General features: G+C 42.5%; 1 protein-coding gene across 4 annotated transcripts in view; it reads right to left on the reverse strand.

Annotated features, from left to right (window-relative positions):
- The window catches only part of HAPLN1 (hyaluronan and proteoglycan link protein 1), a 102,403-nt gene that overhangs the window by 23,137 nt on the left and 54,011 nt on the right, over positions 1 to 25,255 (reverse strand). For all 4 annotated transcript variants that reach the window (XM_050944847.1, XM_050944845.1, XM_050944846.1 and 1 more), the window contains exon 3: positions 8,849 to 9,217. In XM_050944847.1, the coding sequence (XP_050800804.1) occupies positions 8,849 to 9,217 (369 nt within the window). The remainder of the gene's footprint in view (positions 1 to 8,848; positions 9,218 to 25,255) is intronic.

Raw genomic sequence — 25,255 nt, forward strand, 5'->3', positions numbered from 1 at the left:
CACAGTACACGCACACTAAACCCAGCAACCAAAATTAGACCAAAGCATTACAGCCTGCAAGGGATTAAACTATTATGTGCCACAGGCAGAGAATAGGAGGGATCGAAGTGCAGCAGTATCTGAGGCATTTGCAATGTCAAGGAATTGATTAAGTGACATATACCCAGATAATCTCAGCAAGAAATCTGCACCCACATGCTTCAGAAAAATGCTAAAAAATCCCAAGGTTACTGCCAAGATGACCTGGAGGAAAATTCCTTTTCAATCCCACATCTGATGATCAGTCTTAGACCTGGAGCATGTGAGCAAGAACCAGCCAGCTACACACCTGAGAGAGAGAATGCTTGGTACCACATCAGTGCCCTGAACCACCCCGTCCAGTGTCCCATCTCCAGCCATGGACATGCCTCATGCTTCAGAGGAAGAAGACAAAAAAAAGGACCTAAATGCTTTGGAGGGATGGAAGGAGAATCCCTTCCTGACTCCTGAAGGTAGGGTGACCAGATAGAAAGTGTGCAAAAACTGGGACGGGGGTGGGGTGGGAATAGGCGCCTATATAAGAAAAAGCCCCAAATATCGGGACTATCTCTATAAAATTGGAACATCTGGTCACCCTACGTACAGGTGACTGGCTGAAGTTCTGAAGTATGAGATTTAAGAATGTAGCATATAAAGCAGAAGGGACTCCCAAAGCTCGCAAGCCCTGCTTCCCACCATGAGAAGAAACTTCATCATACAATCCCAATCATACATTTGTCCAGCTTTCGCTTAAAACTAATTAAGTTGTTTGCCCCAACAACTCCCGTTAGGAGGCTGTTCCAGACCTCACCCTTCTGATGATTAAAACCTTCTTCTAATTTGTTCATGGGCAGTTTAATGCATATTTGTTCTTGGGCCAGCTTTGTCCATTAGCTTAAATAGCTCTTCACCTTCCCTCGTGTCTACCCTGCAGATGTATTTATAGCATAATCTATCACCTCTCAGCCTTAATTTTGCTAGACTAGACAAGCCAAGCTCTTCCAGTCTCTTCTTATAAGATAGGACTCTCCTTTCCCCTGATCATCCTAGCAGCAGTTCTCTGCCCTTGTTCCAATATTAAGTCATATTTCTTGAACATTACTCCTGCAGGAATTCTGCACTAAAAAAATAAAAACCCTAAGCACATTTTAAAATTCTGCAAATTTTATTTGTTATTAATTAATTAATAAAAAATGTGGAGGCTCCAGCATGGCAGTGGGGAGCACAGGTCACTGGCTGCATGGAGGTGGGAGACCACTCAGCAGCCCTCTCTCTGCTGCCTCAGGACATGGATCCAGCGGTGAGTCTGCACCAGAGCCTGACACAGCGCAAGAGCTGGGCCTGTCCCAGAAACACCCCAAGGCCCTGCCCCTCTGCACCAGGAACATCAGGTGTGGGCAGGCAGGCTCAGCCTGGCAAGAGCCAAGTGTGGAGGGGCTGGGGGGAGGGGGAAGAGAACCAGGTGTGGGGTGAAAAGGTTCTGGCTGGGGCAATCTGGGGGCAGGTGGCTTAGTAGGAGGGTCAGTGTGTGTGTGTGGGGGGGGAAAGGATCTGGATGCACAGGGGCTCTGTGGGAGAGGTTCAGGGGCAATGGAACTCTGCAGGGGGATCCAGGTGAAGGTAGTTGGGGCTCAGCCAGAGGGGAGGGGAAGAGGTCTGGGTGTGGGGGGGTGGGGCTCAGCGGGGGGGGGGGTCCAGGTGCAACTGGCTGTGGCTCAATGGGATGGGGGTTCTGGTGTGGGGGGCTTGTCAGGGTGGTTCATGTGCATGGGGGATGGGGCTCATCAGGGTTGGGGTTTGAGTATGAGGGCTCAGTGGAGGTGTGGTCTGGGTGCAGGGGTGGGGGTCCAGCTGCAGGGTGCTGGGACTTGGCAGGAGGGTCTGGATGCAGGGCAGTGGAGTTCAGCAGCAGGGTAGTCTGGCTGCAGGTGTGGGGATCTGGACACAGAGGGTGAAGCTCGGCATGGTGGGGGCTTGGGTATGGGGAACTTGGTGGGGAGTTCTGGGTACGGGAGAGGTGAGCTCAGCAGGAGGGCCCAGTGGGGGGGTTTGGATGCAGGGGGTGAGGCTCAGCAGGGGGTCTGGGTATGGAGGGGTCCAGATGCACGGGGTTGGGTGGATGGGGGAGCAGCTCACCATATAGTGACATCTCCTTCTGCAGCTGAGGAGTGATGGGGGCAGGAAGTGGGGAGAAGGAGCTTCCTGCAGCCAGGGGAGGTTTCTGGGGGAGGGTCTGCCCGAGCACTGGCCATTTCATGCTGAGGAAGTGTGCTCCTCCCTTACTCCCTGCCCAGCCTAGACTAGCAGCTGAGCCCAGTGCAGGATAGGATCCTGGGGCTGGAGCTTGATGGAGTGGGAGTTCAAGTGTGGGGGATTCTGTGCAGGGGTGGGGGTTCTGGGTGTGGGGGTTGAGGCTTAGCAGTGGGGTGTGGATATGGGGATTCTGGATGCACAGGGGTTGGGCAGACAAAGAGTGGATCTGAGCATGAGCATCCCCAGCCCTCTCCTCCCCCCACAGTAATTTACCTCTCTACTTGCTACTCTGTATGCCCAAAAGTATGCACCCAAGGTGTTGGGGATGGGTGCATGACTACTCCTGCGGCTTCCCTTTGCTTCCCTGTCAAAAAGTAATTTTTCTGTGGGGAAGCAAAGAAATCTGTGGGAGACATGAATTCTGCACATTGGCACAGAATTCCCCCAGTAGTAGAGCATGGATGATCAAAAGCAGTTGTCTGATTGACTCTGTATATCCATACACACTAGTGAAGCTCTAATAAGCAATAATAATAACAATGCATATATTTCTTTGCAGTAGCTTCCATGATGAGATAGGTGTTGTCTAAAAATACAAAAAGGGATGGGTCAGAGAAAGGGAACAACAAAAGGGATTTTCTGTGCAAACCCAACAGAATTCACTACAGAGAGACAAAGTGGGTGAGGCAATATCTTTTTATTGAACCAACTGGGTCCAATAAAAGATTACCTCACCTATCTTGTGCGTCTAATATACTGGAGCTAACACAGCTACAGCTACACTGCAAACAAGATTCACTATAGGCAGCATCACAGAAGTGGATTTTTAATCTTATTGTGGGTGCGTGAATTTAAAAGTATACATACAGACTAATATGTATTTCAATTACAGATCCACTGTCAGCTAGACATAAATTAAGAGGAAAATATTAAAATACTACTATTCGTCCAGGATGCCAGAGTACTGTATGTAATGAAAATGTGAAGAACTCAACTGGACATTATTACATCAACATTAAAACATAGGTAGGGCCCTACCAAATTCAAGGCCATGAAAAACACATCACAGACCGAGAAATCTGGTCTCCTCCATGAAAGGTGGTCTTTTGTGTCCTTTTACCCTATACTATACTATAGGATAAATGTATACCAAAGTACACAGTGTTTCTAAAAATGGGGTCCTGACCCAAAAGGGACTACAAGGGCATTGTGTGTGTGTGTGTGGGGGGGTCACAATATTGCCACCCTTACTTCTGCGTTGCCTTCAGAGCTAGGCAGCCCGAGAGTTCGATGTATTGCCAACCTTACTTCTGCGCTGCTACTGATCACTGCACTGCTCTCTGGCCACCCAAATGTGAAGGCAGCACAGAGGCAAGGGTGGCAATACTGCAGATTCCCCCTCACCCCCTCCCACACATACACACAATAGGCTGCCGCCTCCCGGCCCCTTGGGTTGGGACCTCCCAGTTTGAGAAATGCTGATTTAAGGGCTTTACACGTTTATATTTTGCTGTTTTTTAAATACATGTTTATATTTATGCTTTGTGCAAACACCATAACATTTAAGATTTAAATATATGAAACCATGAAATTCAAGATTTTTAAAATGCTGTGACCATGAAATTTACAAAAGTGGACTGTGAATTTGATAGGGCCCTAAATATAGGGGAGGAGCTGAAGTAAAGAACATTAAATGTAAGCTTAAAGCCATCAGTTTTTTTGCTTATAAGGAATGTAATAATACCTAGCTTTTATACAGTGCTATTTGTCAGTAGGTTTCAAAGTATTTTACAAAGGAAGTAAGGCTCATTATCTCTATTTTACAGATGGGTAAACTGTGAAGTGACTTCCTCAAGGTCAGCCAGAGTTCCAGACCCTGTGCTCCACCTATCTACACTGCTCCTGAGAGCAGGCAGAAAATATTAATAACATTTAATAAAGTGAAGTCAATTGACTTAAGTACCATTCTAAGAGATACTGAAATGCTATCCATCCATGCTTGGGTATATTCAGTTTTGTCCTGTTAAAATGAAATAGAATGATATATAGTACAGCAAGCTATTTAAAAATGTGTATCAATTATTAAAAGAATTTATTTACATTGCTATTTGAAAGCTAGGATTGAAATATTGTCCAATTACTATGGACAGTTTATTTAATTATGTTTCCAGGAGTCCAATATGTCTACAGGAACAAAAACATTAATCAGAACTGAAGTAGCGGACAAGGTCTCTGACATGATAAATATACCTTCACCTAGCCAAAGCTTTACTGTTTTATACAGTGAACTTACATTGAAGTGATCAGCTTTTTTGTACTGCCAGGGGCATTCCTGGAAATAAATGTTTTGTCTCTTTGCCAATTAGCATCCTTGGGCTAGCATCGAAGGACACTGCACTACTGATATGGAACCTTCCAACTCTGAGATTGACTTTACTATTTGTAGCAGCTGTTGAATGTTAGGGTAACAAAGGATGGGCTGATACCCTTTTATTTCCCCCCAAGAAACTGATTTGCTGTGAATAGATCTCTTTTGCACTGTACACATACAAACAACTGCAATCAAAGCCTGCACTGTGAAAAATGCAGATAAGCTGAGAAATGAGTATGGAGAAATGCAAGGGGACAATATGAGGATTACAACACATTAAATATATGCTCACTTGAAAAATAAGTGTGTTTAATCAAACTTAATCTTCTTAGGAGAAACTACTGTTATTTTCCTAACAAACAGAAAGTGTATCTTGGTTATAAAGCGGCTATGTTTGGTAGATCAAAAAGATCAATAACTTTAATTTTTAAAATATTGAAAACTTCAAAATATTGATCTAGTTAATTCAGAAAGTCCGCAGCTCTGTGTACATGTACAAGCATTTTTATGTACAGGTATGATTACTCACACAAGAACTCCCATTCATTTATCTAAGTGATCACTTCATGCACGCCTCTTACTGTGGTTGTTAGTGAGCTAGAACCCTTTTCAGTTTAAATAAGAGGGAACTAGTCAACTTTCAATTCACAGGAGCTACACTGATTTGCACCAGCTGATTTCAAATGTGTAGTATGATGAAGAATACTTTTTAAGGACAGATAATTAGAGGTGAGATCTTACCCCGACTCTGGCCCTTTTACATTTGGTAAAAGGACTGGAGTGGAATTCTCCCCAGTGATGGCACTGCTGTAAAGCTGACCTTTGAGGACCTTTTGCTAGCTATGGCACAGGGGGCACACTTGATATGGGCAGGATGACAAAGCCCCTAAAATCAGGACAGTTCTGATAATATCGGGATGTTTGGTCATCCTAGATATGAGGTGTAGGTTGACTGGGGAATGTTGGGGGGTCAGCAGGCAACGATTCTAGGGAGCATTTAAGGTAACCACCTTTGTTGGATGGAAATAGGGGGAAACCATGTGAAAATAAGGGATAATGCTTTATTTTAAAGGGACATTCTAGGGAAACACCATTTCCCATAGAATATCATATATTTTTCTCTCAAGTATACAATGCAATTATCATAAGGTTCAATCAGGGCCGGCTCTAGCGATTTCGCTGCCCCAAGCACGGTGGCACGCCGCGGGGGGCGGCGCTCTGCAGCTCGCCAGTCCTGCGGCTCTGGTGGACCTCCCGCAGGCGTGCCTGCGGATGCTCCACCAGAGCCGTGGGACCAGCAAACCCGCCACAGGCACGCCTGCGGGAGGTCCACCGGAGCTGCCTGCCGCCCTCCCGGCAACCGGCAGAGCACCCTCCGCGGCATGCCACCCCAAGCACGCGCTTGGCGCGCTGGGGCCTGGAGCCGGCCCTGGGTTCAATTCAATGTTCAACATGGTACTTAGTATCAGTTTTAATACCTTTCAATACATCTTAAAATAAGAGAGGTATGGTCACCCTAGCAGTACTATGGCCCATACAGCAGCCCAGGAAGGGCCCTCATGGTTGGCTAAGGGCAGGGGAGAGCACAACTCTCTTTTGAAACTACCATAGCCCCCTCCTCCCCATGGGCTGTGAGCCTCTAAGAGCTCATCACAGAATCTCACCCTAGGTATCAGTCAGTCAGGATTTGATTTTCTTTGATCAATAGTACATTATAAGCTGAACCTGATATATCACTTTAGCGATTCATGTCATAATCAGAACAGCTGCACTGAGCAGCTAATACAATATTTCCTTGTACAAAGATGTGACTGAGTATATGGATGCCACTGGCAAAAGGATAATATAAAGCCAAATGCCTTTTGCCTCCTACTCATTTTTTTCTCTTCATTCAAAAATGAGTTGTAGTTGACTTAACCTGTATACAAGTTTAATTTTCTCTAATAAAGAGTTAAGTTCTTCTGTGAAATTGAAGAGATAGAGACTAATAATAATGATGGGGTGAAAAAATGTAAGTTGAATACTTTTGCCTTTCACAATGGTATGGAAGCTATGGCGGTTTTTCTCGATTGACAAATGGAATGCACCAGGAGTTGACAAATGAACATGGAGAACTAAGGCAAGGCCATTCAGCATATCTGGCTTCAACAAACAGAGAGATGGTCTTACTTGCAAATAAAATAAATACCAAAGCATACAATAGACCACTGTGAAGGTCAAGGATTCACATCCTTCATTGATTTGCAGGTACACAAGTCAGATATTTTTCTAAACAGTGTCAGGAGATAACTTGGCATCTGTAAGGGTCTTCTTTCAGACACACACCTGGTGGAATGTATAGACAGCAGGGAGACGTCCACAAAAACAGACACAGCGCTCTTGAATGTAATTTTTCAATTCACTATGCAAATCAATATTGAATACCTTGGAAAAAACAGGGTCAAGTCTGAGCTCATTTACACCAGTGAAAAATCTGACGCAATTCCATTGACTTACTATTATATATGAGATCAGAATTTGCTGTCCTTTATTTATAGCACAGAAAAACTTAGGGCCCATTTCACAGATTTTTCTATTTTATTGGTATGTTAAACTCACTGTTTGCGAGAGCCCCATTGAAGGAAATAACTACTGACTGCATGTAGCAGATGCCTTTGCAGCTCACTTGCAAATGTATTTTATAGCAGTATTTAATACTGAGCTGGGAAAAAATATTCAACTTTACCAATATTTAATGACAATGTTGGCATTTCTTAGGAAACTACTGAAACATATTCCCTCTTCATGTCCTTTTGGTTAAGTGAATGGCAGAAAGCTTTATAAAATATGATTTTACCCCGTGTCTATGGTAGTAATTCATAATGCTGTCTGTAAAGTCATAGGGCCAAATTTAAGGCGTTTCAAGCACAGATCTGAGTCACCTCCTGCTTCCTCTGATACGGGGACGGCCTGGGGAATAAACTGGCTCCATCCTCACATAAACAAGGCTGGTCTAATTTTTGATGGCTATAACAGTCTAGTAGCCCAAGATCCCCAGAGTACAATGCACTCCAGACACTTCTCATAATGCTTCTATCATTCATGTTATGATTTGGTTTGATATGGTGTTGTTAGCAATCTGACAGCTGTTTTTTCTGTCCCCAAAGAACTCTGCCCATCCCACATTGCAAGTATGGCTCAGTAACACAAAAGAATGTAATAAAATAAGTATGAAACCAAATGGTTGTAGCTGACATACCATGTAGTGTTGTTCCAGCAAAATTACCAACTGAAGATAAGCACAATTTACAGAATTCTGTGCAAGATCCATTCAAATTTTATTCATTGAAAGCTCCTGAGTGTTTGAAATTTTGGAATTCTGGAATTAATTCTATATTTCATGTTAGCATGAACATATGTGGCCAGTAATCGTACTTTAAAGAAGACATAAGGGCCTATGCAAAGAAAGAAGGTTAAAATGAATTGAACTACAAAAAATATGGTATGACCTGTGCTTTTTCCTAAAGAGGGTGCCTTAGGAAAGCACAGAGCAGTTCTGAATTTTTAAATAAAGCCCTGGCTTTTACTAACACAGGAACACAGCTTTAAATGTAGTAGTGGTGGGTGAGCAGATGGGGGCAGGTGGAGTTCATGTTTAGATCTTAAAACAATCACGGCTTGATACTCTGCAGACTAGGAACAAACAATCTCTGTTTTTTTCTTAATAAATGATTGAAGAGAAAAATCTACTTCAGAATACACTGTACATTAGCTATTAGAGCAGCCTATATGCAAAAGAAGGCGGTAATAGCTAGGAAACCAATTCTGCCACCCCTATTCATGTGTAATACCTTACTCCTCAATAGTCCCAGAGAAATCAGCATTTAATGGTACTAATCAATGTGAGTATGGGTGGCAGAATATGACCCTATATGATCAATCCACCTTTTTGATTGACTATTATTCAATCTGAATATCTGTACTGAAATTTTATAATAACCATAACCATCACTTCCTGAGTAGATTTCTAATGAACATAGACATATCATTAGGGTAGATAGTAGTCCATATTGAAAAACTGATTACAATATATATTAACATAATAAATGCAACTACTAAATAGAATAAGTATAAAATCTCTTTTCCACATTGCCATTGCAGTTACCATTATGTTCTTCCATATTTACTTGGAATGCTCCACAAATCTGTAATGCAAATGCCACCTACCTTGTAAATCCAGAGATACCACTGCTATGTCATCCTCTAATCCTTCAATCACCTCACATTTATATCTCCCATAATCCTCCAGTGTTATATCTGTGATTACAAGAGAAGCATCATTTTCACTGCCTTTTTTCAGAAACACTCTGCCTTGGTAGTTTCCATAACTCTTCTGGTGGAGTCCCATTGCGACGAAGACGTCCACTTCCTTGAGGTAATCTGAGGTGAGTTTGGTCCACTTGACACGGATTTTGTGGGTTCCTGAGCCAGCTGATGTATGGTCATGGTAAAATTTACACGGTAATGTGATATTGCCACCCCTGTGCGAGAAGACTTTAGTTTGTTCTGCTTCCACAAGTAGACGAGGTCCATTTTCTGAAAGAATTTGAAAAAAACAAAACAAACTAATAAATAAACAGAACCATTACTCTGCATTCTAGCTTTTACAGAATAGGATACATGATATATGCGGTAGTAAACATTAGCTATTTGATACAATTAGTTCTACATGATCACTCTCCTACAGCTGTGTTGTACTATACTGCAGGTATTTAGTACCAGGCTTACTATACTAGTTTTATCCTTAATAATAAATCTCTGCAATTTGAAAGGAGAAGGTACCTCTAATGTAGTCTTTGCTTCACTGATGAATAGACTACTAATACATAATTGATAAATTAACATTCGTAAGTTTGAAACTGATTTCATCTACTTACAAAGGGCCAAACTGTGACCCAGCTAATGCATGAAGGATGGAGTGCAAGGCTACATTGTAGCAGGTAACAATTCAAAAGATAGAGCAGTTTGTGGGCTCACTACTTTCCTTCCAACACTGATGGTCAGGAAGTGGGCAGGCAGCAGGGAGGATTAAGGAGCCAATCAGCACAGCTGAGCTGGCACCATGCAGGAACTAGCCTATGCCAAGTATAGGAGTGGGGCAGATTACTTTCCCTTGAATAAAGAAAGGAACCAGCATGTGTGCTCAGGGAGGCAAAGGGCAAAAGACTTGTCAGCAATGGTCAGCACAGAGTTAATCTCCCATGACTCCAAAGAGTCAGAGATCTTTTATGCTGTACAAATCACAACCTTATGTCTTTGCTCAATGTAATCCTGGACACAGCAATGTTTTTCCAGAACACTCAATGCCCATCCATCATGCACAAGTGTGGTCACTTACAATGGATCATTCTCTTAAAACATGTGATCTTTTGGGGACCCATTTATGGAACCCTTATTCATGCTGTTGAGCACTTACTCATGTGAATAGTCCCACTAAAAATAATGGGGACTACAGATGGGTAAGAGCGCTCAACTAGTGTGAGGAAGAGCTCCACCCCTGATTTGCATACTACTTTGATGTCACCATGATCTGGCAGTCAGTGAAGATTTTTGACAGGGTGGAATAAGATTATTCATTTGAGGCTTGTTTTGACCCAAACTGTACTACTGATGAGCAGTGTTAAAAATAATAATACAGCAGGCACCAGTACATGAAAGGATGTCTAATTTTCTCCTCATATTTTATTTTAGCCCTGGAGTTGGGGTTAAATTCACTTTGACTGCGGTCCCCCAGAGTTTGGAAACTTATCCAAATTTATTTGAAATTTTTGTCAACTTCTCTTCAACTGCCTTTCTTTATGCTATCATCTGCCTTCTTTCAAGCCAATGAAATCCCCTCTCCTCCTCTCTTCATGCACGCATGCACACATCATTAACTCCTCCTTTTTCTCTCTACTCCAGATTCCCTGCTCCAAGCTCCATTTTGCCTTCAGCGGGCCGCAATTGCTGGTACTCTGACAGAGCATCATGTTTAGTATAGTCATCTGAACCAGCTGTTCTCTTCAAATCTCGTGTGCTCCGGAGCTTCTCGGAGTCAAACATACATCGTTCAATAGACTGTATTGTCTTAGGATAACCCCAGAAAGCACAAGATTTGAGGGGGCAATCAGTGCAGCAGCCCAGCTGCTGAGTAGATGTATTCATTCCCTTTGCAGCACACCTCGACCCCCACCTCTACTCCATGTATGGCTTGCAAAAACTGATGTAGCAAGCTCAGCCCTTCTGGAAAGGGCTCCAGATACTGTTGTCTTTTATCATTAGAGAGATTGATTAATAATAAGGAATCACTAATGATCCACTTACTACAAGAAAACTACTAAACTCACTGTATAAATAGGTCAAGAAGAAAGACTTTGTAATTCCACAAATGTGGTCTGTACTGACCTGAACTGCCTAGAAATGTGCATCCCAAATATAGGTGTGGCCCACCCATGCTCCATTCTGAGGCCCCCTCCTGCTTCCTGCTCTTCCAGGTCCAGGCTGGGGTTGGGGCTAGGACAGGCTGGCCTGTGGTCGGGACTCAGGGCAGCTGGGTCTGGTGTTCGCGCTGCCCAGCACTCTGTGGCTGCAGGTGCTGGGGACCACGCCGGCTGCCTGGTGCTTGAGGGCTAGGGGCACTGGAGGCTGTGATGGGGAGGTTGGGGCTCTGGTAGGGGAGGGAAGTGACCTTGGGCAGAAGGGGAGGGGCTGGGGCTAGCCTCCCTAAAGGGATGATTCACACACTGCCTATATTAATTGCATAGCTCTAAAGCCCATTGAAGTCAATGGTAGTTTTCTATTCACTTCAGTGGGCTTTGGATCAAGCAAGCCCTTAGGACCAAAAGCCTAGAGACATATGCAAAAATGTAAACACAATTATTATGACTGGATGTACAAAAGGGAATAGGCATGCAGTCCAGGTAGGCAAAGAAGCCCTGAAGGAAGAAAGGAGTAAAATGGGACTTTGAGAAGCAGGAGAAAAGACTTTGAAAGTGTAAGTCTGAGGCTTTTTTCTGCAGCCACATTAGGACAGCAGCAGCCACGAGCCAAGAAGCAGAAAGTCACATCCTCACATTCCATCTAAAGTGCATTAAAACAATGAAATATCAGGCTGTTAAGAAGGTGATCCTACCCACCACCACTAGATAAGAAAACGGATCTTAAGATGTTTTTAAAAAAAACTTAGTTTGATTGTATTCTGTCTGGCAAGGAATCACTTATCAACAGTTGTGTTTGTGAAATCTCTACTTTATTGTTTTGCCTTTATGGTCCCTACTTCTCTATTGTTTATCTGTATGGTTTCTGCCTGGTTCTTTGATTGTTTCTGTATGTTGCATAACTGATTTTGCAAGATTTAAATCAACTAAGGTTGTGGGGTATGCTTGGTTAAATAATTGTTTTGCAGTATGTTAGAACTGGCCAAAGAATTATTTTGTAATACTTAAGTAAAATGATGGGATAAGGTATAGCTAAGCAGGACTTAAGTTTCACTATATAAACGGAGCTCCAAAAGGAAGTTATTTGGAACCAGCTCCAGGACACAACCCAAGATCAGAGCTGCCAGATCTCAGCACTCTGCCAACCATATCATGCAAAAGTTGGAGTCCCAGATGACTTGAACCTGACTGGCCATCAGGAAAAGTTCCTCTGCCTTATTGGGAGTGGTGAGCATTGTATGCTTAGTGTGTGCATTCTGTTTTGGTGCTTGTTAAAAAATAGAGGTTTAGGATATTACTGTGTAAGGCTCTTTCACTGATAAAAAGAACCTGCAAACCTGTAGAAGGTTTGAGCCCTAGGAATTGGGTAAGGGTGGGTGCCTAAATTAGGAGGGTTACGCTTGGCCTGGGAACTGGGTAGAGGTGGATATCCTAGAGTATGGGTGGTCAATTATTTTTTGTCGAAGTCAAAATTTCTTGGTTGTGATATAGTCAATACTCCAAAGAAAAAAATAAAATGATAATAAATAATAATAATAATAATACGTAAATATAAAGATTTGAGGGTCTGTTCGAAATCATCTGGTGGTCTGGATTTGGCCCACAGTCTGCCTATTGACTACCCCTGCCCTAGAGTGAGTGGGTAAAAAATGGATCAGAAGAGATAAGTTCTGAATGACAAATATACTGTGGACCACACCTCACCCATCCAGTTGTCAAGATGTGCAGTGCATGCACCCATTTTGAGCCTGCTATTGCAGTTGACTGCAGGAGCCACACAATTATGTCGATATTTTTGGACGCAGCTCTAGGCTTTTGTTTGAAAAAATCTGTTGGGTAAATGATACATTCATTCCCCAGTAATGGGCAGCATACATTTGACTCCTATATGTACTGCATGTTGGGTACATGAAACTTAGCAAAAGACATTTAAACACATCAGGAAATGCTGCCTTTTATCGTAACATCATTTGCATATCTATTCACATTCAGAAGATGTAAGCACAGAGACAAACTCGTACAGCAACTTACTAGAGACTGATTTAAGAGTAAGATAGACGTCATCCCAAATACTTTAGTTTTTAGTCAGAAGGGAATGTGCCAAAAAAATAAATAAATTACTATTGTATGTGCAGAATGTCTATGTAACCACTGCTGGCAGCTCTTTCAATTTCCTCCTGACTAACATGAGTTTGGTTGAGTTGTAACCAGTCTCATTATAATGAGAGATGTTCCATCCCTCTTATTCTACTTGGCGGAACCCCAGTTCTGATTGGCTGCTCTTCCCCACTCCCCCACCTCCTGAGGAAGAGCCACCAATCAGGGCTGCTGCAGAAGGCAGGCAGAATTCTTTCCATCTCCTCTCAGGATAGAAAAGTTTTTGGATAAAGGATGTGGAGAGAGAGCAGATGACATCAGTCTCACAGGAGGTGAGGCCGAAGAAGAAAATGTCCATCAGCTCAGGTGGTTCTGCTCACTCCTCCCCCTAGTCTCCTGTGAAAAATGTTTGTGGGCTGCTCTTTCCTCTGCTCCTGTGTCTATCTTGGCAACACCAGGCCTAGCAAGAGAAAAAGGAGCAGCCCGGGGGAGAATCCCTGGAGCTACTCTGCCTCCCCCTTAGACCTGGGAAATGAGAGAACTGAACCCCACAGTAGCTCCCTGTGTGCAGGCCTGGGAGAGGAGGGTGACAAACCCTAATCACTGCTGGAGAAGCAGAACTGGGTTGTAGGAAAGACAGATGTGGGGATTGTGGGGGAGGAATGGCAGTCTGCAGGGGATGCATAATGAATTGCGGGGCTCAGGGACAGGCAGATGTGTGGCTAGGGTGGGTGCAGGTTAAATGAATTTTTGAGGAGAAGCCAGAAGCTCCATACCATCAGGCAGCCAGTGAGAGCTCCTGCGGCAGGGGCCAAAATCACCTTACTGAGTAAATTGGAGGGAATTAGCAACACTAATTGTCTCCCTCTCAGACAGAGAGATTGGGCAGGAGGGAGTTCACAAATCAAAAGAGAAACCAAAAACACAAGATGATCTTTTTTTAAAAAACAAAAAAAACCAAACAAAACACTCATGATTTTTTGGGGTCTGACTCTTGATTTTTGAACTTTTGAAGCTGGCAATATTGTGTAACTTTCTGGTGAGTGTATGTTGTGGCCCTTCCGCACTCCCACCTGACTCGTAGACCACCTGACTATTAAAGCCCAGCTTTAGCTCAAGGTGTAGCAGCTCAGGCTTTTAACTCTGGAGGTCCCCACTGTGTCAGCCAAGATGGTGGTCATCACATTCACATGTTATCTTTATTTTCCTTTGTCTAGTTGCAGAGCTTTTATTGCACAATTCATGTTCTGGGTTAGATTCAGCACAGTGAATCAGAAAACACCACTTCCTGTGCCACCAAAGCCTGTTGCACTAGAGAATCCAGCTCTGGAGGAAGGCAGGCACCAGGCTCTGTTACACAGTATGTAGGCAGCTTCAGTCTGGAACCCTGGCAGTGGAAGTTATGGAAGATAATACATCTAGGAACAAATAATGCAGGTTTTACCTAGAGGATGGAAGACTCAGTCTTAGAAAGCAGAGAAGGACAGAATCATCAGAGATAACTATCTCAGCATGACCTCTCAATAAAACGCTGTGGCTACAAGGGCTAAAGGAGGAATATTAAGCAGAAGTAAGGAAGTGTTGGAGAAAGCTAAGCCCTAGGGCTGAACTGAAAAATCATCCCTCAAAACGCAACAAATGAAAGTGCTCACAACGTTTGCTAAATTTTGAGCAAGGGAAAGTCCCCTGAAAAGCCAAGTTTGGAGTATGTTGTTCTTCATAACTTTCCTATCCAAATAAGAAAAATAAAAGTTATTTTAATTTTCCACCTTACAGAAGTGATCTTGTCCCCGTACGCAGCATTGTTAAAAAAGCTACTAGATTATTATTTGCTGCATTGTTGTAATCCCAGAATATGAGACAGACACAGTAGGTGAGGTAATATCTTTTATTGGACCAACTTCTGCTGATGAAAAGAGACAAGATTTCAAGAGCCACAGAACTCTTCTTCAGTATATTACCTCATCCACCTTGTCTCACTAGAATAGTGTGTCCAGTTCTGGTGTCTGCATTTGAGCTGGATGAATTTTTTTTGCGGAAACTCTATTTTTTACCATAAAAAAAAATCTGGTCGACCAAAAATGTTTGCAAACTTATGTCAAATTTACTGAATTGTTTCAGTCAAAAACATACGTTACAAAAAAAAAAACTGAAAACAAATAAAAAAAAGTTCAGAATGAAATGTTTTGATTATTCTGTTCAAAGTGACTTTTTGTTTACAAATTGACTCAATTTTTTTTTAAAAGGGTAAAGAGCCTCAACAATGAAACAGTTATGGTTTTGGTTCACTGAAAAAACTGAATATATTCTGTTTTAGGCCAACCCAAAACAATTTTTTCCCCAATATTTCAGAGCAGCCAGCAAACTGAGAGTTCAGAGATCCACAAAAAAAATCCAGGTGGTGTGCAGAGTAGGAAAGAGACAGATAGTGTATGAATTGAATGTATTCAGGCTGACCAGTGTATTAGGGAAAACAATAGACATATAGGGCTAGAGGTGTCCTTGAGAGTTGAGAGTCCAGACCTGCATGCTGAGACAAGATCAGGTTTACCTAGATGGTCCCTAAGAGGTATTTGTCTAACTTGTTCTTAAAATCTTAAATATCCTTATAGTTAGAATGTTTTCCCTAATATCTAACCTAAATATCCCTTGCTGCAGATTAAGCCAATTACTACTTCTCCTACCTCAGTGGACATAAAGAACAATTGATCACCATCCTCTTAATGACAGCCTTTAACATATCTGAGGACAGTTCTCAGGTCTCCCTTCAGTCTTCTTATCGCAAGACTAAACAATTAAACTAAAAAAAAAGGGAAAAGCTGTGTGGCAGCAGAGACATCCATTAAAGAATTTATAACTGTTACATCCAGGGCCAGTGCAAGGATGTTTTGCGCCCTAGGCGAAACTTTCACCTTGTGCCCTTCCCCCTCTCCCCCCGCAGCAGCTACCCCACTCCGCCCTGAGGCGCCCCCCTTTGCGGCAGCTCCCCACCTCCCACCCTCCGTCCTGAGGCACCACCCCTGCCCCAGCTCACGCCTGCTCCGTGCACTAAGCTGACTGGCGCCGCAAGCCTGGGAGGTGGGAGAAGTGAAGCAGACACGATGTGCTCAGGGAAGAGGTGGGCAGGGGTGAGCTGGGGCAGGGAGTTCCCCTGTGTGATGCCCCCCCCACCCTTACTTGCTGCAGGCGGCCCTCCCTGAGCTCCCCTGCCCCAGCTCCCTCCGCCTAAATGTCGGCGGCGACTGGGGCAGCCAAAGATCTGGCCGTCGCAGTCACTGTCGAAGAAAATGGCGCCCCCCAAATATTAGTGCTGTAGGCGACCACCTAGGTCGCCTAAATGGTTGCACCGGCCCTGGTTACATCACATGTCCTACTGCACATGTGATCAACTGTAAACTCAAATTCATGCTGCTTTAAATGATATCTAGCAAAATGGTTGTTAAGCTGGGACTATTTATCTCCTTTTGAGATAAAATAAGCCATATACATGGACACATGAGAGCCCTCTACAAAGGGGTAACAGTGATGAAGAGGCTGGATAACCTCTTGCCACTCCTTATGACTTGCAGAGAGATAAGATAAAGTTAATATCCTGGCAGCTACTCTTCTACTCTGCTATATGATCAGAACTAGGTTGAAAGAAATTTGCTGGGCAGATTTTTCAACAGAATAATTCCAGGCATTGGCCATGCCAAAGGGATAAAATATTTGCCTCATAAGGTAAGCAGCAGTTTGTTCTAGAAGTTCAATACATTAGATAACAGAAATAGGAATAGGAATAAATCAGCATTTCCTTCATTTTAGAATGACCCAGAAGGAGACTGTCACAGCTCTAAAATTTCTAAAATCTGCAGAACAACTTACTGGAGCCTTCTCAAATCAGTTCCTGTAAGAGGAATATTTAAAAGAAGAAATTCCTTTCTATCAAAAGAGTAGTTTGCAATATCTCAATTTGTTAAAGAAATTAATTTGTTCAATTTGATTATGGTTTTAAGTTTCTTAAAAGAAAAACAAAATATTTAACAGTACTTTGGCTTGTCAGCTATCGCTTGCTTTGTCCGACATCCGTTTTTCTATCAGTTGGACTACACTGAACAATCTGTAATAGTTTTATTTTTGCCTCCTCCTTTAGATTTTACTTCTGCCTCTGTGCTCTCTCCTAGAGTTGGGAACTGCCCCTTTTTGGCTCAGTCATACTCTTTCTTATAACAAATAAACGAGGAAGGGACCAGCAAATGCCACAGTGGATGTCACATGGGCTTCAGGAATATGCACTGATATCATTCCCTCTAATGAGTGTGAATCCTGCTTTTTCAGATGAAGGAGTTCTGGCCACAAAAGCTCATGAGAAAAGGGAAAAAGTAAAAACAGCTTGCAAAGAACCTGGTATATCCAGGTACAGGTTGCCAGAGGGAAAGGGGTTGCTGCTGCACCTATCCTAAAGCTCATGTTGACTGGCCTCTTGCTGTTCCATCTCGGAACCAAGTGGTCAGAGCTGTTGTGAAGGTTGATCTGCTCAGTTGAACATTTCCTGTTGGAACTATATAGAGCAGCAGCACCCAAACTCCGCCCACTCCCCCCCTAATTAATTGTATTTCAAAATGTATATTGGGCGAGCAAAGGGGCTATTGACAAATGCACAAGAAGGGGCATTGGAGGAAACATGCCTCTTAGGGTACCTCTACACAGAGCTGGAGGTATAATTTCCAGCTTGGATAGACTTACAAGTGGTAGCTCTGACCGAGCTAGCAGGTTAAAAATAGAAGTGTAGCAGCAACGGTGCTAGCAGCAGGATGGGCTAGTTGCCCCTCATATGATCCCATCTGAAACCCTAGGTAAGAAATTATACCTCCTGATGCAAATACACTTACCCACGTCTCCTGCATCTTGCCTCACTGTCTCCCTTATCTGACCTGAAGAATAGTTCTGTGTAGCTCGAAAATTGCCTCTTCCAGCAAGAGATAAAATATATTACCTCACCCACCTTGTCTTTGCCGTACAAGTAGCACTCTTGTTCCCATCATTGCTATCACTATGCATACACCTCCCCCCTTGACTTCAGTAGGATTCTCAGATGGATTACTATAATACACTGCTTGATCTCTCAGTTAGGTTGCACCTGCTAGTTTATTGACTATATTAGCTCAAATTCTGCCCTCAATGCACATTAACAGTTTCAGTGGTTCTCACTGGCTTCTACACATGAGAACAGAATTTAGCCCATTATGACTAATGGCATATCAGCTTTGGGAAATTATGAGAATATTGCAAACCAGGAGGTAGGAGTCTGGACCGTGTGTAAACACCATTCATGCAGCTAGCTGCAAACCTTCTCAAATGGTCTTTGTCAGATTTTATCCATCAAAAATTATTCAGAATGTAATGATTGTAATGCCACTCAACATGGTAAGTAAGCATAGATCAGAAGTAACAGAGGAGGACAAAGACCTCAGAGTATTGATTGGATCACAAGATGACTATGAGCCACCAATGTGATATGGCCGTTAAAAAAGCTAATCTGGTTTTAGGATGCATAAGGCAAGGTATTTCCAGCAAAGATAAGGAGGTGTTAGTACATTATACAAGGCACTGGTGAGACCTCATCTGAAATACTGTGGGCAGTTCTGGTCTCCCATGTTTAAGAAGGATGAATTCAAACTGGAACAGGTACAGAGAAGGGCAACTAGGATGATCCGAGGAATAGAAAACCTATCTTATGAAAGGAGACTCAAAAAGCTTGGCTTGTTTAGCCTAACCAAAAGAAGGTTGAGGGGGGATATGAATGCTCTTTATAAATATATCAGAGGGACAAATATTAGGGAGGCAGAGAAATTATTTACGCTTAGTACCAGTGTGGACACAAGAACAAATGGATATAAACTGGACACTAGGAAGTTTAGACTTGAAATTGGATGAAGGTTTCTAACCATTAGAGGAGTAAAGTTCTGGAACAGCCTTCCAAGGGGAGTAGTAGGGGCAAAAGACATATCTGGCTTCAAGACTAAGCTTGAAAAGTTTATGGAGGGGATGGTATGATGGGATAGCCTAATTTTGGTAATTAATTTGGCAATCGATCTTTGATTATCAGCAGGTAAGTATACCCAGTGATCTGTGATGGGATGTTAGATGGGCTAGGATCTGAGTTACTACAGAGAATTCTTTCCTGGGTGCTGGCTGGTGAGTCTTGCCTACATGCTCAGGGTTTCACTGATCACTGTATTTGGGGTCGGGAAGGAATTTTCCTCCAGGGCAGACTGTCAGAAGCCCTGGAGGTTTTTCGCCTTCCTCTGCAGCATGGGGCACAGGTCACTTGCTGGATGATTCTCTGCAGCTTGAGGTCTTCAAACCACAATTTGAGGACTTCAATAACTCAAACATAGGTTAGGGGTTTGTTACAGGAGTGGGTGGGTGAGATTCTGTGGCCTGCTTTGTGCAGGAGGTCAGACTAGATGATCATAATGGTCCCTTCTGACCTTAAAGTCTATGAGCCTATGAGAGCTGAAGAGAAGAACTTACAATCCAACTACAAAATATGTGAATAGTGGAAGAAAACCACAATTTTAAGAATTTTTCCTTCAGCTATACTGAGCGTGTTTTGTCATGTAGATTCCTTTTACTGCCTACATGATCTATAGTTTCAGCTTCCGGGCACTATTTTGCTCCCAATGGTAGAATATCCATGGAGTTATTAGCTTGATTTGATTCCTGCTTTCAACAGCTTTGCTATTCTGTTATATGATTTAAGCATAACCTTAGTCTTAAAATATGATCACTTACTCCTCGGATAGGGCAACAAAGTGGGCCATATTGCATTTATTCAAGGATTCAGAAGTCATTACAAGGGTAACACTAATCAGCCATATATCTAGGGAATATTAGTACTAATAAGACTACATTTGAGTATCTGAAGTGAAGAATCTGCGGTAGTAACACATTTTTAACACAAAACATGAAGAATTATGCATGGAAACCTTTTTCCCCCTGTGTTTTTGTTTCGTTTTTTGGGAACACCTCTCTAAATCTGTTGTCTGGCCAACACAAGCTTTTTTGTACTTATTTGGCTGAAACACCAACTACATTTCATTTGTGTCAAGAGAGAGCAAAATGCATAAGTGTCAAAGTTGTATTCTTCCAGCTCGAAACTTGTCAGGAAAATTATTTTCTACACATTATTTTTGTAAGTATTAATGCCAGATATGAGCCTCTGACGCACAGTATCTCATCATCTAGCCATAGAGATGCCAGAAATCTGGGTTGAAAGTCACATAAAACTGTTCCAATCAACAATACTATGGCACTCTGTACCTCAGAGTAGCACCCGGGAACGCCCATATTCACCACTGTTATATAATTAGGATACATTTTGTACAAAGTTTGCCTTGTGAGGTATCATTTGAAAAGTTCTGATCTGGTGAACATTAATATCCTATTGAATTGTATATGCTATCATTATATGGGAAGTTATGAAGTTTTGCTTATGTGTGTGTTACTGAAATTTGTTGTGAGGTTGGGAACACACACAACCTGCCTTTCAGGTACAACAATGGACTAGTCAGACAGCTGTTAATGGCTCATCAATGCCCCTCAAGGAAAGAATCCACTATCTTGGGCTGTCCTTGAGCAGAGACTGACAACTTGGCCAAATTAGATGATGGATCTGTTATCTGGATAAATATCCACTAGGGGTTTAAGATCAGATGGCCCTTAAGTGATGACTTGTATTCAAGTTGCAAGTAGTGAACTATTAGTTTGCACCAGATCACCCCTAATTTAGATTATTTTAAACTTTTTTGGTAATATTGTTAAGAGAAAGCAGATAAGTATTCAGTTCAATTAAATGCAGCAAACGCAAGAAAAATAAGTCAGGAGCATAGAAGGATTAATAGAGATATCTTTCTTGCTACTGATCTGTGATGAGATTTTCTTGTCTGAATAAGGACTGCTGGGAAACAGTTGGCATGAGAGGGCAGAGATAGGCCTGAGAGATTTGCTGCAAGGAGCCTACATTGGGGCCATAGAGACCACTGCAGAATCAAGGTTCTTCTCCCCACCCACTTCCTTCAAGACAATAGAGCAAAGCATTCCAGGTCACTATGCTAATTCTGAAAGTGGCCAGTATCAAATGCCTTGTACTGCGTCTCTGGCTGCCAGCTGCCCCTCACTAGCTGACCACCTTATTGTGAGGAAGGGCAAGCTATGGGTGCAGAGGATCACTCCATACATGAAAATTTTGCCTATCCTTGGTTGATTAATAGGTCTTTCCTTTTCCAATGACATCAAATTTGCAAGTTTGCTTCTTACACTGTGGTATACACAGAAAACACTATCCTAGCCACCATGGATGTAGAGGCTCTCTACACGAACATCCCACACACAGATGGAATACAAGCTGTCAGGAACAGTATCCCTGATGATGCCACAGCACAACTGGCTGCTGAGCTCTGTGCCTTTATCCTCACACACAACTATTTCAAATTTGATGACAATATATATCTCCAGATCAGTGGCACCACTATGGGCACCCGCATGGCCCCACAACAGCTTCCACCCCACCATCAACCTCAGCCTGGACCAATCTACATGGGAGGTCCACTTCCTAGACACCACGGTACAAATAAGTGATGGTCACATTACCACCACCCTATATCAAAAACCTACCGACCGCTATGCCTACCTTCATGCCTCCAGCTTCCATCCCAGGCACATCACAGGATCCATTGTCTACAGCCAAGCACTGAGGTACAACCTATCCGCTCTAACCCCTCAGACAGAGACCAACACCTACAAAATCTCCACCAAGCATTCTCAAAACTACAATACTCGCACGAGGAAATAAGGAAACAGATCAACAGAGCCAGATGTGTACCCAGAAGCCTTCTACTGCAAGACAAACCCAAGAAAGAAACCAACAGGACTCCACTGGCCATCACATACAGTCCCCAGCTAAAACCTCTCCGACGCATCATCAGGGATCTACAACCCATCCTGGACAATGATCCCACACTTTCACAGGCCTTGGGTGGCAGGCCAGTCCTCGCCCACAGGCAACCTGCCAACCTGAAACATATGCTCACCAGTAACTGCACACCGCACCATAGTAACTCTAACTCAGGAACCAATCCATGCAACAAACCTCGATGCCAACTCTGCCCACATATCTACACCAGCGACACCATCACAGGACCTAACCAGATCAGCCACACCATCACCGGTTCATTCACCTGCACGTCCACCAATGTAATATATGCCATCATATGCCAGCAATGCCCCTCTGCTATGTACATCGGCCAAACTGGACAGTCACTACGGAAAAGGATAAACGTACACAAATCAGATATTAGGGATGGCAATATACAAAAACCTGTAGGAGAACACTTCAACCTCCCTGGCCACACTATAGCAGACCTTAAGGTGGCCATCCTGCAGCAAAAAAACTTCAGGACTAGACTTCAAAGAGAAACTGCTGAGCTTCAATTCATCTGCAAATTTGACTCCATCAGCTCAGGATTAAACAAAGACTGAGAATGGCTTGCCAATTACAAAACCAGTTTCTCCTCCCTTCGTTTTCACACCTCAACTGCTAGAACAGGGCCTCATCCTCCCTGATTGAACTACCTCATTATCTCTAGCTTGCCTGCATATATATACCTGCCCCTGGAAATTTCCACTACATGCATCTGACGAAGTGGGTATTCACCCACGAAAGCTCATGCTCCAAAACGTCTGTTAGTCTATAAGGTGCCACAGGATTCTTTGCTGCTTTAACAGAAAACTTGCTACTGTACATGCAGAGGGTGTTTATAAAGGGTAAAGAAATTATACTTAACATTAACTTTAAATCACAACTGTTCAAGAAAACGCTATAGCACTGGCCTAGCCAAACAAGTCCCATGTATTCTCTCCTCTGGGCTTTCTTGTTTGTTTTTTAAATCTTGGACAAATTGGATGCATATGTTAAAGTTCCTATCACCCTTAAGGAATTAAGTTGGCAGTTAATGCTTTAGCTGAGTCAACTTTGTTTATTGCAGAGTTGCAACTTACAGGAGGAGTATTTCTTCTCTCTAATAGATATCCTGGGACTTTGAATTATTACACAGAAAGTGGCACTTTGAATGGGTTCAAAAGATACCCAAAAGTGAGTGTTGGGGGAAATCACAGTTTTCCTTATTTGCAGTTTCTCAGAGTCCCTATGAGTTTGCCTTTGCACAAAAATTATACTGCTTTAACTATACCAGTTTAGTTAAACCTGTACAGTCCTCCCAGTGTGGAGACTGTTACACCAGTATAGGGGTGCTTATACTGCTATAGTTTGTTTCTGCAAATGTAGGCCTAGTCTACATACAGTTTTATATGAATTTAACTATGTTGGTTACAGATGTGATTTTTTCCCCCAAGAGCATTCATTTGCTATAATCCCTAGTGTGGACACGGTGTACCAGTATAAACGTGACTATGCCAGTTTAGCTTACTCTCCTATTTTTCCATTATCTTTATTCCAGTATAGTTAATAGCAGTACAGTTTTGTGTGTAGACAAACCCATAAGAGAATAAGCTATACTAGTATAAGACACACTAATACACATAGACATATCTCAAGTTATTAGGAAGAAACAGGTAATAGTAATGGAGGATTCAATTATTAGAAATATAGATAGTTAGGTTTGTGATGACCAGGAGAGCCTCCTGGTGAATTGCCTGCCAGGTGCAAAGGTTGTGGACCTCTCAAGATAGATTTATGTACAGTCTGGGTAAGAAGCCAGAGGTTGTGGTACATGTAGGTACCAATGACACAGGGACAAGTAGGAGAGAAGTCATGGAGGCCAAATTTAGGCTCTTAGGTAAGAGATTGCAGTTCAGAACCTCCATGGTACATTCTTTGAAATGCTACCAGTTACACATGCAAGGCCAGTTAGACAGGCAGAACTGCCGGGTCTCAGTCTGTGGATGAGACAAAGGTGTTTGGATTAGAGATTTAGATTTACTAGGAACTAGGCTCCACCAAATCAAAATGGAACCAGATTGCTGGCATGTAAAATTTAAAAGGTTATAGGTTTTTAAACTAAGGGCTAGGGAAAAAGCCAGCAGGTGCCAAGTAGCACATGGTTCAGAAAGATACATCCCTTGGAGAAGGAATTATTAAAAGGATACTCTATATCCTAGTAAAAAGGAGAGGATAAATTAACAAAGCACAGGTAGGAACAAAAGAGAAACAAACAAAAAAAGTCCCATTCAATTACATTACATGAAGGCAGACAACTATATTGACAAATTTTATAAGTGCTTCTATAAAAATGCAAGAAGTCTAAATACTAAAATGGGTGAACTTGAGTACCTGGTATTAAATGATTATACTGATACAGCAGGCATCACAGAAACTTAGCAAAATGATGATAAATCAATGGGACCTGGTAACATCATGGTACAAAATATGCAGGAATGATAGAGTAGGTCATGCTTGTGCGAGAATGGTATATATATGAAAGAAAGCATGGAGTCAAATATAGTGAAAGTCTTAAATGAAGCAAACTGCACCATAGACTCTCTATGGATAGCAATTCCATGCTTGAATAATAAGAGTATAGCAGTAGGAATATACACTGACCACCTGACCAGGATGGTGATGGTGACTGAAATGGGGATTAGAGAGTCTACGTAAATAGAAACCTCAATAATAATGGAGGATTTCAACTTTCCCCATATTGACTGAGTACATGTTATCTCAGGATGCAGAGATAAAATTTCTAGACATTATTAATGACTGCTTCTCCGCGCAGCTGGTCCTGGAACCCACAAGTGGAGAGGCAATTGTTGATTTAGTCCTAAATGGCACACGGGATCTGATCCAAGAGGTGAATATAGCTGAACCACTCAGTAACAGCAACCATAATGTAATTAAATTTAACATCCTTGAAGGAGGGAAATACAAATAAACCCACTATAGTAACATTTAAACTTCAGAAAGGGAACTGCACAAAAATGAGACCAGTTAAACTGAAATTAAAAGGAACAATCACAAGAATGAAATCCCTGCAAGCTAAAGGAACACTTAAGGAAGACCCTG

This window comes from Gopherus flavomarginatus, chromosome 3, assembly GCF_025201925.1.
Source record: "Gopherus flavomarginatus isolate rGopFla2 chromosome 3, rGopFla2.mat.asm, whole genome shotgun sequence".
In the NCBI taxonomy this organism is placed as follows: domain Eukaryota; kingdom Metazoa; phylum Chordata; order Testudines; family Testudinidae; genus Gopherus; species Gopherus flavomarginatus.